Source organism: Drosophila rhopaloa, unplaced genomic scaffold (genome assembly GCF_018152115.1).
Source record: "Drosophila rhopaloa isolate 14029-0021.01 unplaced genomic scaffold, ASM1815211v1 contig_2, whole genome shotgun sequence".
NCBI classification, from domain to species: domain Eukaryota; kingdom Metazoa; phylum Arthropoda; class Insecta; order Diptera; family Drosophilidae; genus Drosophila; species Drosophila rhopaloa.
Genome location: NW_025335083.1, coordinates 17,742,695 through 17,755,405, shown reverse-complemented (window position 1 = coordinate 17,755,405; position 12,711 = coordinate 17,742,695). Strand labels below are relative to the sequence as shown.

General features: G+C 38.4%; 1 protein-coding gene across 1 annotated transcript; it reads right to left on the bottom strand.

Moving 5' to 3' along the window:
- Positions 1-8,629: 8,629 nt before the first annotated feature.
- On the bottom strand, positions 8,630-12,533 carry LOC108052237 (DNA mismatch repair protein spellchecker 1). Its single transcript, XM_017134588.2, has 6 exons — positions 12,415-12,533; positions 12,305-12,354; positions 11,462-12,243; positions 10,131-11,218; positions 9,842-10,074; positions 8,630-9,665 (listed from the first exon to the last, which is right to left on the bottom strand). The coding sequence occupies exons 1-6, from the start codon at positions 12,461-12,463 to the stop codon at positions 9,117-9,119; spliced, it is 2,751 nt and encodes a 916-aa protein (XP_016990077.2). The 5' UTR covers positions 12,464-12,533; the 3' UTR covers positions 8,630-9,116.
- Positions 12,534-12,711: the final 178 nt, after the last annotated feature.

Sequence of the window (12,711 nt, the reverse complement as noted above, 5' to 3'; positions counted from 1 at the left end):
TTGTCATCTCATTTGATTGAATCTAAAGCAGTAAAGTATAGATTTAATAGGGAGTTACATTGAGGGGTCTCAGGTGGTAAGCAAAATCTATACAAAAGTTCAAATCTTATTATTAAGAAACCGTAAAATAAAATTATCCATCTATTGTTTCATACTGACAACTAGTGATCTATGTCGTCACTTTGCAACAATTAGCATAAATTTATACAGCGAAAACCGAACTTCTACATATATAAAAGCAATAAATTTGTGATAATTTTCCATGGATATTAATGACTTCTGACAGTCTGAACTTCGATATTAGCATTGATAGCCTGAAGCGAACAATAAAAACACAAATGAATTCCTTGTTCAAAGTGACAATTTCTGTTAAATTCACATTTTTTTTAAATTGGAAAGACTGTTGCATAAGCCTTTATAAATTATTTATATCATCTCATATTAATACATTTCAATTTGTCCGAAAACAATTTAGACAAAAAAGGCCGCCGCCGAAATGTATTTTATTCAGCCATAAATTATCAGCAAAATGCTTTAACTAAACGTAAAAATGAGCAAAGTAAATATAAAAAAGCAAAAAGGTTAATCCACACCATTTCACATAAAAATATTTTTGTGAATTTTACGATGCGTGCGCTTTTGGTCGACGTTAAACATTGTGTTAATTTAATATTTAAATTTTGTTCAATGAAATGACAAAAGCGTTAATAAACTAGCTGCGTCTCTATATATTTATATAAATAACATGAACTATTTGTTACCCTTTTAAAAGCGATAATATCGTATTCAAACAATTTTTATAAATTACTAAACTAATTTTATTACCGAAAGTCTTCATATTGATTACTATTTTTAGTATTTAATTATTTGCTGAAATCTCGATGTACTTTTCAGAATTAATATTTTATAATTTGCTTGGGTAATCACTTAGCAAATAATAAGCACTCAAAAAATTCCAAAAGAAATCTATACTAAATCATAAAAAATCATAGTTCGCGGATTATCATAGCAATATACCCTAATCTCCTAACATGTGTTTATTATTTAACTATAAAACTCATCGCCCACTTTCGGATTATTGAATGTAAGAAACAACGCAACGAAATCATTAAAATACAATATTTTAGGAGCGTAATAAAAATGTATAATAAACTTCATTAGTCGTGAATTTGAAATTCAAATACAAACATAAGCAATTTAATTATAAATGGCACACCCATTTTTGTTAACATTTGGGGTTTTTAAATTCAGCTTATGTATGATTCATATAAAAAATGGAATATGAATGGGAAATATATTAGGCATTTATTTTTCAGTGTAGCAGTCACCTGTTCGCGATTTGCAATAACTTCATGACTAACTTCTTTTCATAACTTGCCACCCAATGGCTATCTCTCTGCAATTTATCTCTGACAAAAGCGAGACAGGGGGCAAAACCCCAAGAAAGCGTTATAAGCGAATGTCATGCAAATTGATATGCCAAATAAACTAAGCGCCATTACGGACTCCGACCAGCGGCGTTTTGAGCCAATGATTAAAAAGCCCAACACGCACGGCAAAACCAAACTAGATCAGACTGTGATTCCAGTCCGTAACTTGGCTATCTCTATATCAATGTCCAGACTTCTCTGACATCCCCGCTCCCAGCTAACGAATGTTGCCAATTGGCAATCGTTGACAACGCTGTGTCGTTGCCATGGTGGCATGTCCTAGACCATTTTATTAACATTTTCCAAATGCCAGGAGTGGACAAAACGGACTGACATCGAGATGACAGAGGTTGCATGGTTGGCCGGCTAATTGGACTGTGGGCAAGGTAATATCGAGACGAGTGCATTCGAAACCTGAATGCTAGACGAGCCATGTCCTTTGTTCGATTTTTAGAGGGCTTCGAATTAATTTGGACCAATTAAGTGTCTTGTATTCCTCATGATTAAGCCACGCAGTTCCTGCCAGAACAATCACGCATTATTCATATTTAAAATGGGTTCGTTTTGGTTTGAATATTTAGATAAGCTCAGGAAATATTTATATCTTGACTTAATGCAGCCTGTATCAATAAGATCTGGACATTATCAGAAGGAGACAATCGTTTGAAATCCTTAAGAAACTCTTGGCTACTTTATGTCTCCAATTTATTTTACAGTACAACCCATAGATGTCGCAACTCTCTCAGTGATTATCACCTTTACAATTGCCATTGCCATAGGTGCACATTCTTCTTGCTCATATTTCGTGTTGCGTCCGTTTCAATCGATGTGCTGAGCAGCAGCTTGTCCAGGCTCATCATCAACCTTGTGGGACCCGACTCCATATGTGGTGTTGGCTGCTCGGGTGTTGGCCACTTTATTTCCTATACTCTCCAGCTTTCATTGCCACACAGAAAAAAACGTATAATTATTGGGTATAAAAAAAAAACCCAAAAGGGCTCAAAAAGTTTTAAATGGAAAAAAAAATAAAAATAATTGTAACGCCTTCAGCAATTTACTTAGCTACAATCCTAGCTTTTGAAGCATGTCAAAAAAGGGGTTTCTAAATTCGAACTTTTTTTATGACTTGCATATATTTACTAAGAATAACCATTTTGTTTGTAAATGTAATAATATTTCTTTACCATATATAAATATACATAAATATTGTTTAGCTAAAAAATACAGTTTTTGTATAGTGCAGATCGAGTCCAAATACAATTTATTTATTTTTCTAAATTTCAATATCAATAAAAATGTAAATGTAAAATCTAAGTGCAAATCCAAATGCAAAATAATCAGATGATCTTATCAGTATCTGATACTGCAATAGTTTAGCTAAAATTAGTTTTTAAATGGTGCAAATCGAATCATTTTTTTTAAAGGTACAAATTGAAATGAAAAATAATCTGGTGATCTTATCAAATAAATTTTTCTTTCCGTGCAGCATATGATAGTGCCTCATCTGTGGGCTCAGCTTACCCCCATGTCGCTTTTCTACTACTCGCCGTGGCTCTTGGCTCATATTGTGGGTTTGTAACGTTTTTATGATGCCTGGCGGCATGTTAAAATTGAAAAACGCATTTGCGTGATAAATTGCAATATTTAACACACATACACACACAAAGCGGCACAGGAGGCAGCTGTAGCATGTGGTGTCCAGTTGTAATTGCAACAACTGCTGCCCAGGTCTCAGGCGGTGGACTCCAGTCGGGGGATTGGGGAGGATTGGGGCGGATTGGAGCGGAATGGGGCATCGGGCATGAGTTATGGCCACCCGTCATTCTGTAGCTCGTTGTTGAATGTGGCGAAATACGAGCGTATAATGCAAACGCCATTGCATGAGGCACACACACACTACACACTACACACCACACACAACACACACTCTGGGGCGAAGGAAAGCAGTTAACATGTTTCTCCTTCGGCTTTTTCTTGTTTTAAGCCGCCACCAGGCAGTCCAGGCCAACAGGCAGGCAGCCTGACGATATGAGTTACATGCCGTGCTTAATGGCATAATTTAAAGCTGCAAATTTTGTCATAAATTTTAAAATTGATTACCACGAGAAGGCAGTTTGGTAGTTTCCATGTTGCAGTTACTCTTGCTGCCTTTTTTTTGCTCGTTAGTCGAGCATTGCATGCCGCCTGATGGCTACATTGGCGGCGACCAGTGTTAAATTTGTGTTAGCCAGCTCTCGAGTGTTGGTAAATAAAAATTGCACACGTTTCTTTTTTTCGCCTTTTTTGGTTTCTTCAGTAATTTTTCTTCGGAGCTAATCACTTGCCATAATACGGGAGAGTCGGGTTGTTAAATACAAAAAACCCAGTTGAAAAAATTATTCATGGAAACATCTTTATAAGGCCGGTACATGATATTTGATTCACAAGTTAAGCTTTTTTGTATGAAAGGCGATAGCGTGGCTGAGGTGTTTTAAAGGAAATCTCATTTACATGTCGAGATATTACAAATAGCGATATAATTTAATTTAAATATTTTGATGAACTTTAGGCCATAATGAAAATTATAAGAGATTAAAAACAAATTGCATATTTAAACGAATTCTTAAAAAAATAAAAGTGTAGTTCTCTTTTCTTTTATATTTGTACCTATTACATCACGGTAATTATAAAGCTTATTATAAAAACATCTCATTACGGAGACTTTTACTTAAAAAACCTACTCATTTTATAAAAAAAAAGTTTGAACGATTAAAAATTATTTTACATATTAGGGATTCTTAAAGAAAAATGATGTTCCTGTATTTTATACATTGTTGCATAAAAATAACTTAATTTTATGGCTTTCGAAAATGTTTCCCTGAAAACCAACCAACTAATTTATATAATTATTTAATTTCTTAGTATGGCAAGTAAACAGTAATTGCATAACTTAATGCCTACCCTCATTGGCGATTTCCATTTTTTTTTTTCAGCTGGCTGGCACAAATTGAAAACAAGTACAGAAAGGGAGGTGCTCCATGCAGAAACAGAGCGAAAGAGTGGAGCTCATGGTGCAACCCATCGATTATAGTACAAGCTATAGGCGGCACATCTTGTGAGTGATATAAATGGCTTCATAAAATTTTGTAACCATAATTTAAGCAGCAGAACGATACGGATGGGAAGAGCGAATTGTTTTATCAGTGGATTAAAATGGCGCTCCTCCCGACCCCAAACGAAACGGCGAATACCCAATAATCAGCCCAGTTTGAAGACAATGTTTTTGGGGAGACAGAGCGGCTGCCGGCAGCAAAGTGCGGCCCATTAAGCGATACATTATAATTAAGGGGAACCAGGCGCGTCGACTACCAGCAGCTGCCAGCGGAAATTGTAGATAAGATTGTAAGACAGCAACTAAGTATAAGTGTGTATCGTATGCGAACATAACATGATAACATCATCAATAGCCGCGGTATTCACATCGCCTATGCAATTATTTAAATTATATGCACGGCCAACGTTTCTGTTCGTTTAAAATGAAATTAGTGTTATGTAGTTTTCTCTCCCCGGTTACACCTTAAAGTCTATAATCAGTCTTGTGGATGCAGCCAACCAGGCAAACCCGTCCATCTTCATAATTTGTTATGTTGCTCCGCCATTCAGGCCAACACCGTCGCTTTGACTTCGGCGTTGGCGGCTCTGCTAATCATTTTTTGATACGACCGCTAATAATAGATGTCGATGCCAGGCATTTTGTCTCACTCATATGGGGGGCATCCATCCATCTGCCACGTTATTGGTTAAAAGATAAGATTTTAATGATTTTCCCTTTTCACTGCCTGTTATAACTATAATTGATTGGCTGCACCTCAATGGAAATTAGGGGACCAAGGCTGTTGTGCAAGGTGTGAGAGTGGATAAATGGGATTCAGACACGAGACAAGCTGGAAAGGTGTTTTGGTTATAATATAGTTGGAAACTTATGTCAACTCTGTGTTTTAAAACAGCCATAAAACAGGTAACATAAAAGTTAAATTATTACAAACAAAAATCACTTAAAAGATGGGGATTTTTGTAACCTTGAATATATGTGGTAACTTCCACAAAAGTTGTACTTCTTTTTTAGTTCAATTAAAAACCATGTAAAACAGAAATTGATATTTATAAAGGAAAAGTGTAGAAATTAGATAATTGTAGAACCGAAATCTAAAACCATGAAAGGATCTTTTCCGGAAAAAAAACTACCTTTCACAGCAATTACTTTTCACAATTTGAAAAACTTTCTCAAAAAACCCGCCAATGTGGCTCATATATAATCAAGCGTAATCATAAACCCAAACTACTATGCACATAATCATTTTGCCCCCGATTGGACCTCAACCATCGCCAACCTACGTTCCATCATTAAGTCGAACAGACAATTTGTCAAGTGAAACAAGAAAATTTGCATAAAAAACTAACAAACAACTAACATTAGACACACCAAAAATTTGCATGTCTGACCGACTGAAGTTGGCCAACGGTCCAACAACCGCAACTACCAACAGCAAGGAAAGCTACCAACAACAAAATAACAATTTTCCACAAACAAACTGGCCCCTGGTCTTACAGTCATGGACAAAGTAATAAAATGTATATAATATGTATTAAATTGGAAAGTTTTTTTGTAGTTTTCTAATATTGAATCTTAATAAGGTAAAATTAAATGGTCTAATGGAAACCCATCAAGTAATTAATACTGATGGTAGCAAATCCAAGTTAAATGCATTTAAAACTACAATTTGACCAAAAACTGGTTTTACTTTAAGAGTAACTTATGCATGGTATATGTGTGATGTATTAAAGCATAGAATTGCATTATTTGTATTCCTACTATTTATAACTAACTATTTATATTACTTCCAAAAAAATTTATCAATCACCCATAAAAATGTTAATCAATAATTATAGGGTAAATCTATATCTTTCAAGCTCTTTTTTCTTGACCATGGCTGTGGCTAACAATGCTGGTAACACAGAAGCAGCAGACGATGTGCAATTACCAAAAGCGCGCCACAGAGCCAAGCAGATATCAAAGGAGATCGGCAAAGGAGGCAAGTGGGCCTGGGTGTTGTTGCTTTTTTTTGCTGTGGCCAAACAACATGTGCGTTTGTGTCCGCAACGATTAAGTAAAAACAATTTACACGCCTGCCTGCCAGAAAGCGAGTGGCCGGCGTTGAAAAAGGCAGGAGCATGAAAATGAAACGTTAGAGGTGAGCACATCACAATTATGAAACCGGTTTTGTTTTTAAATATTTTGTGCCAAAAATGGAAAATGTGGTATTGAATTAAACAAAATTAATTAAAGTATGTAGTTAATGTAGATATTAATAACTACATATTAATGACTAATAAATAATCTAATTCCTAAACAGAATATTCTCTATTAAGATTTTAAAATAAATTTGAAAAAAATTGTTTTTCAATCTGAAAATATTTTACTGTTATACAAAACTCTTTTTCGCAAATAACTTTATGGCCATATTTATCCTAAACGAATACATTTCATCCTGTCAAAACACTACAAAGACTTGTATCAAATAATTGTAAGTCGTTTATCATATCCTTTAAGCCAGTATAATATTGAAACACTACAAGACCTTGATGTTTAACTGGAAAGCACATTAATTAAGAGTTAGTATATATCTATCAAAGCAGCTTGTGCATTTAACTCCCGTGTCTCAGTGTCATCTCTAGGTCCTTGCCTCTAAGCCATGGCGTTAATATGCGTCGCTCTGGCTTAGCTTGTTGGCCACGTTACGAGGTTTCACCTTGTTGTTGCTCCTGCTCCTACTGTTGCTGCTGCTGCTGCTGTTGTTGTCTGCATGTTAGTGCTTCCTTTTTGGCATCGGCAACATGTCAATTATATCGTATCAAATTAATAATTGTACGCGTCGCGTCGCATCGGACGTCTTCGCCCCATTCACCCAAATGAAGTTGGCTTTAAAGGGGCTGGAGATGGAGATGAAGATGGAGCCGGATCGGAGCCTGCCTCGTTGGCTGGCTGCTTGCCACTAATCGTGGCAGACAAGCATGCCGAACTGGCCACAAATGCAATATATTTAAAGTTGCCTGTCAATTTTGGATGCTGTTAAGCGTTGCTAACACGCCATGTTTGTCGAGTACGCGATATCAAATTGAATGTGTGCACAGCCACGGGCGAAGGAATACGAACAAATAGTGTCGTGTCCAAGATTTCCAGAAAGCACAATTCAGAAAGTTTAATTTAAGGAGAACTTTCCTAATTTTTAACACATTTAAATGACCGCTTTTAAAGCAAAAATATTAGAATAAACGGATGGAATTTACAAGTCTAAGTCCGTCTTTTCGAAATCTACTTTTTCGTATTGATCCTAAAAACAAACAAAAAAGTAAATTGATTTTTTTTTTTTTTATATATATTATATGACTATCCATGGCTGTCTGTACATATTAAAGCTTTAAAGTGTCAGTCATCAATCAAAACTTTTTACACCTCTCTAAGGATATAAAATATATTTTTTTTTAGTAATCATCTGTTAATCATGTTGTTCATCTATTATTATTTACAATGTGGTTCCTAACATCTCTACAAAATAAATTTAATCGTTATTGTTTTTATTTAATTTCTTAGGATATTTATTTATAGTTTGTCTAAAAAAGTAATTCCAGTAATCGTCCATTTAAGCCATATTATTGAATCACACCAGACGAGGCGGCAGAGACAAACTGGTTTAGGCCTTTCAGAGAGCTGTTGTCATTTAGTTGTCTCAGAGTAAAAAAGGTAAGAAAAATCAAAGCCGAAACGGTAATTATCTTTTGACAGCACTTAAGTTGAATTTGGAAATGACAGTCGAGCTAAAGATCGGGCCAACGGAACGGCGGCGCTTTGGCCCAACTGACAACTGAGGTTAAAACCCGGCCGATTAAATTGACAGTTTGTCAGGCCTGTATTTTGTAGTTTGCGCTGTGTTAAAAAGCGTGTTCAATGTGACTGGCCATCGAGCCGAAGAAATAGCGCTATAAGTAACACACAAATCACCGTGTTTCCAAATCATGTGACGGTTGTGGAACATGAATTAGATTAACGTCTAGCGCTGCTGATTCATCTTACAAATTTTTTACCTCTCGGTGGTGGAAACGAACCTTCCAATTCATATGAAATAATACAATTAGCCATAAAAATATACTTTAAAAAATATATATTTAAAAAAAATGTGTTGAAAAACTGAAATTCATCTCAGATACTAACAACTATGCTGCCGCCCTTAATAATTTGGAGTTAATATTGTGATCGGGATTTTTATACATATGTCTATGTATTTATTTGTAATGCCGTTTATTTATTAAAGTGTAAATGATATGGGAATATTTGCCTCAAGTTAAAAAACAATCATCAGCTCCTAGAGTTGATTGCTCTTATTATAAATGTTTACTTAACGATGGAAGATATATGTAATATTAACCAGCAATAGCCTATTTTGTTTGGCAGAGCAAGAATATGGTTTGCAACCAGGAAAATTAATGTTCAAGTTAATTTATGTAATGAAAATTATGATGAAAACTAATGAAAGCATATTCGAAAAATGAGTATTGGAGAGGAAAACGTATAAATGTGTGTATATCCCCCATGCTGCCTCTGTAAGTAATACTACCTGATAAAAAAAATTGTTCACCTTTCTTTTTCACTTAAGCCTCACTAGTGGCCAGCACGGATTTGAAATAATCGCTATCCAGCTTTTCGATGTCCTTTGTAAACTTCGTGACCAGCTGGGTCAAGTCCTCCACGTTAATATCCACGTTATTCCCGGCTGTTGACAGCTGTTGAATGGCCACTTGGATCTTATCTAGCAGCGCTTTATCCTCCTTTTTCTGCTTGTCCGCATGTTCGTCCTCAAACTCATTGTACACCTCTTGCGCGTTCTGGACGACATGCTCGGGAAAATTTGCCAATCGCGCCACCTGAATGCCAAAGCTCTTCTCCATTACCCCTGGTCGCACTTGGTACAGCAGAGTGAAGTTATCAGCATCCGCCACTGCAGCCATGTGGCAGTTCTTAACCGTGGGCAGAGACTCTGCCAGCTTAGTGATCTCATGGAAATGAGTGGCGAACAAAGTGAAGCACTTGGTCTCTTTGGCCAGATGTTCGGCGATGGACCAGGCGATGCCACAACCCTCGTAGGTTGAAGTGCCACGACCTAGTTCATCAATGATCACCAAGGATTTTTCAGTAGCAGTCTGAAAAAGGAAATAGTTGTACATTTTTTTTTATTAAATCTGACTGCTACTGCTTTTGGTTTATTTTCAATTTTAAAATCAGTTGAGAGTTAACTAAATCAAATGTTGTGTTCTTGGTGGCATAGAATTTTAAACCCCTTTTGAAGCATATTGGCATATTGCGCTTTTTTACTTACCCTTATTATCCCACTTGTTTCAATCATCTCCACCATAAATGTGCTCAAGCCCTTAATGATGTTATCACTAGCTCCAACTCTTCCAAGGATGGAGTCCACCATGCTGATTGTGGCCAAGCTGCAGGGCACAAAAGCACCGACATGGGCCATTAGCACAGCAGTGCCCACAGAACGTATGTAAGTGCTCTTTCCACCCATGTTTGGTCCCGTGATGATAAACATGTTGCATTTCTCTGAATCAAAATTATGATATGAAATTATATGCGTAAAATATTTAATTTGGTCTTACCTTTTTTAAAGTCCACACTGTTAGCGATGAAGCTGACATGCTCCTGCAGCTCCAAGCAGGGATGACGCACATCCTGGAGAACTAATTCGCGGGCACCCTCCTCAAGCATTTTGGGTCGCACATAAGGAGTGGGCGCACTGCGGGCGGCGATAGCAAAGCTGACCAAACAGTCTAGCTGAGCAAGCTCGTTGTTAAGTGACGTTAGTGGGGCTGCATATCCCACAGCCACCTGAATGATCTCCTCCACAATGGACAGTTGTTGTTCCTCGTAGCGAGTACGGCAGCTACCAAACTCTTCGGCATAGGATTCCAACGAATCGGATGTAAAGCGAACACCGCCCTTAATTACATCCACAATGCGGTAGTTCTTGTTCTTGCGCAGCACGGAATCATCCTTTACTGTGATACGGAAATGGTGACCCAGCTTCGCCACATTTTCCAGCTTCACCTGATTCTTCCCATCCAAATCCAATTCCTTGCTGCAGTTGGCCTGCAACCGTTCCATTTTCGAGTAAAGCGCTGTCATGGTCTGCTGCAGCTCCATCAGTCGACTGTCAAACGAAGCCTTCACCAGATACTCGCCCCTTTCGATGGCCTCAAAGTCAACCACCTGCTCGACCATCTGCTTGAGACCCGTCAAATCCTCTAGGAAGCTTCTAAACGGCGTAGAGATCACACTCTCTATCGTTGAGTTCTGAAGCTCGAGCAGGAGTTTCAGAATCTTTGGTGTCCGCAGAATGACCTGGTAGATGCGGAATAAATCCTGCAAATTTGCCTTGCGACGCATCAACTTCTTTGTCAACATCAGAATATCCGGAATGCGCTTAAGATAATCCAGGCTAAGCGTCTCCATTGTATCCGGCGATTCGAGAAGGCACTGCACGATATTGTGGCGATCATTCAGGACATCTCGGCTTCGCAGTGGCTGCTTAACCCACTGTCCCATCAGGCGATGACCCTGCGGCGTTCGACAATGGTCCAACACCCCCATAATGCTTTGCCAGCGATACGAGGGCATGGACGGATGGGTGCCCGGCTTGGGCAAGATGTTCAATGCAGCCACGGCAGCCGAGTCTAGGTGGACAAATCTGTAAAGAAATATTTGGTTTCAGTTTATATTAGTTATTTCAATACAGGTTTTTTAATCAATCGGCTCTTTGTGTTCTATATATATCATAGAAAATAAATGCAGTGACTAATCAAGCATCTGCTTAGATATAAAGACAAGATAAAGTGTGCATCCCTCCTAACATAAATAATGGGAAAACCGATGAACACTTGGTAAATAAGTTCATTAAGAATTAAGGCTTATAAAAACACTTTTTACTCACCGATTAAGGTCCAGTTGCTTGATCTCGTAGTGTCCCAGGTTGCCAGCGTCGTTGACGAGGTCCAGGTACTTGATTGCCGACTTTAGGGCGTTGGAGGCCAACTGCAGTTGGAGCTCCTTCAAGCCTGTGGCATCCTCCTGTTGCCCCTTGGCGAAGCGCAGTAGACGATTAAGATCCTGCAGCAGATCATTGGAGCTGTTCTTCTTGGGCACTGTGATCATGACGCCGTTCCGTTCGAGTAGTGTCTTCACGGCTGCATAGTCGCCCTCCGAACTGGGCAGCAGACATTCCTTGGGTCCGAGAAGCACCACGGTGGCTTCCAGTTCGGTGAAGAAGTCGTCGTCGAGGAACTCGAGCAGCTGGAACTTGCAGTCGTTCTGCTCTACACTGGCCACGCCTACCCGGCGCTGGCCACCTCCCTCCAGTTTGACCAGCAACGAGATGATGCTGTTGCCAACCAGAACCTCCTTGTTAACGAACAGAATGTCCTCGAACTGCAACAGATTGCCGGGAGAGCCGCGGTACTCGATTTCCCAGTCGCTGGATTTCTTCACATAGACTTCCACCCGGAAATTCCGCACTAGGAGCAGTTCGCGCACAGCCAGCTCAAAGTTGCCCTTGGACATGGACACAAACTGGAGCGAGTCCTTGTCCTCCTTCAGCAGTGCGCCAATGTACGCCGTGGATTTGTACACGATTTTGGCCACCAATTCGCAGTCATCGGTGCCATGGACCGTATAGCAGTCGGAGTGGTCGAAGAACCGCACTGTGGTCCCGGGTTTCTGCAAAGTAGTGCCGTAGAATGCAGTTTAACCGGATTTTTATAGACTTCACTTTACTCACCTCGCCAAGTTTCGCATGGAATTTGATAAAATTGCGACGCGCATTTGTGTCTACAAAATGCAATCAAATTAAGACACCTTTATATTTGTTAACATTTGTTATTAACTCACCCAAATGCAACGTTGGTTCCTGCCGGCTGTCAGTTGCTTTGGCCTGCATGATTCTGCCTTTAAAATTGTTTATAAAAATCACACAAATTGGCGCCTGTTTTTAGCATAAACTAAGTGTGACCCTTAATAGCGCGTTAAGAAATACTCTTTGACTCCAAAAAAAATACTTCAGATTAAAAAATACCGAAATTTGATTACGACGGAAGTATTACACTGAAAATAATATCTCTTGAAATGTTTTCCTTCAGAAAAATGATCATGTAGCCATTCCACAAAGGTTGTTTGTTTGCTTAACTT

Excerpts from the sequence above, each read along its gene's own strand:
- LOC108052237 (XM_017134588.2), bottom strand. The coding sequence starts at position 12,463 with ATGCAGGCCAAAGCAACTGACAGCCGGCAGGAACCAACGTTGCATTTG. Across the intron at positions 12,355-12,414 it reads GGAACCAACGTTGCATTTGG|ACACAAATGCGCGTCGCAAT; the intron begins GTGAGTTAATAA and ends TGCATTTTGTAG. Across the intron at positions 11,219-11,461 it reads AAGCAACTGGACCTTAATCG|ATTTGTCCACCTAGACTCGG; the intron begins GTGAGTAAAAAG and ends ATTTCTTTACAG.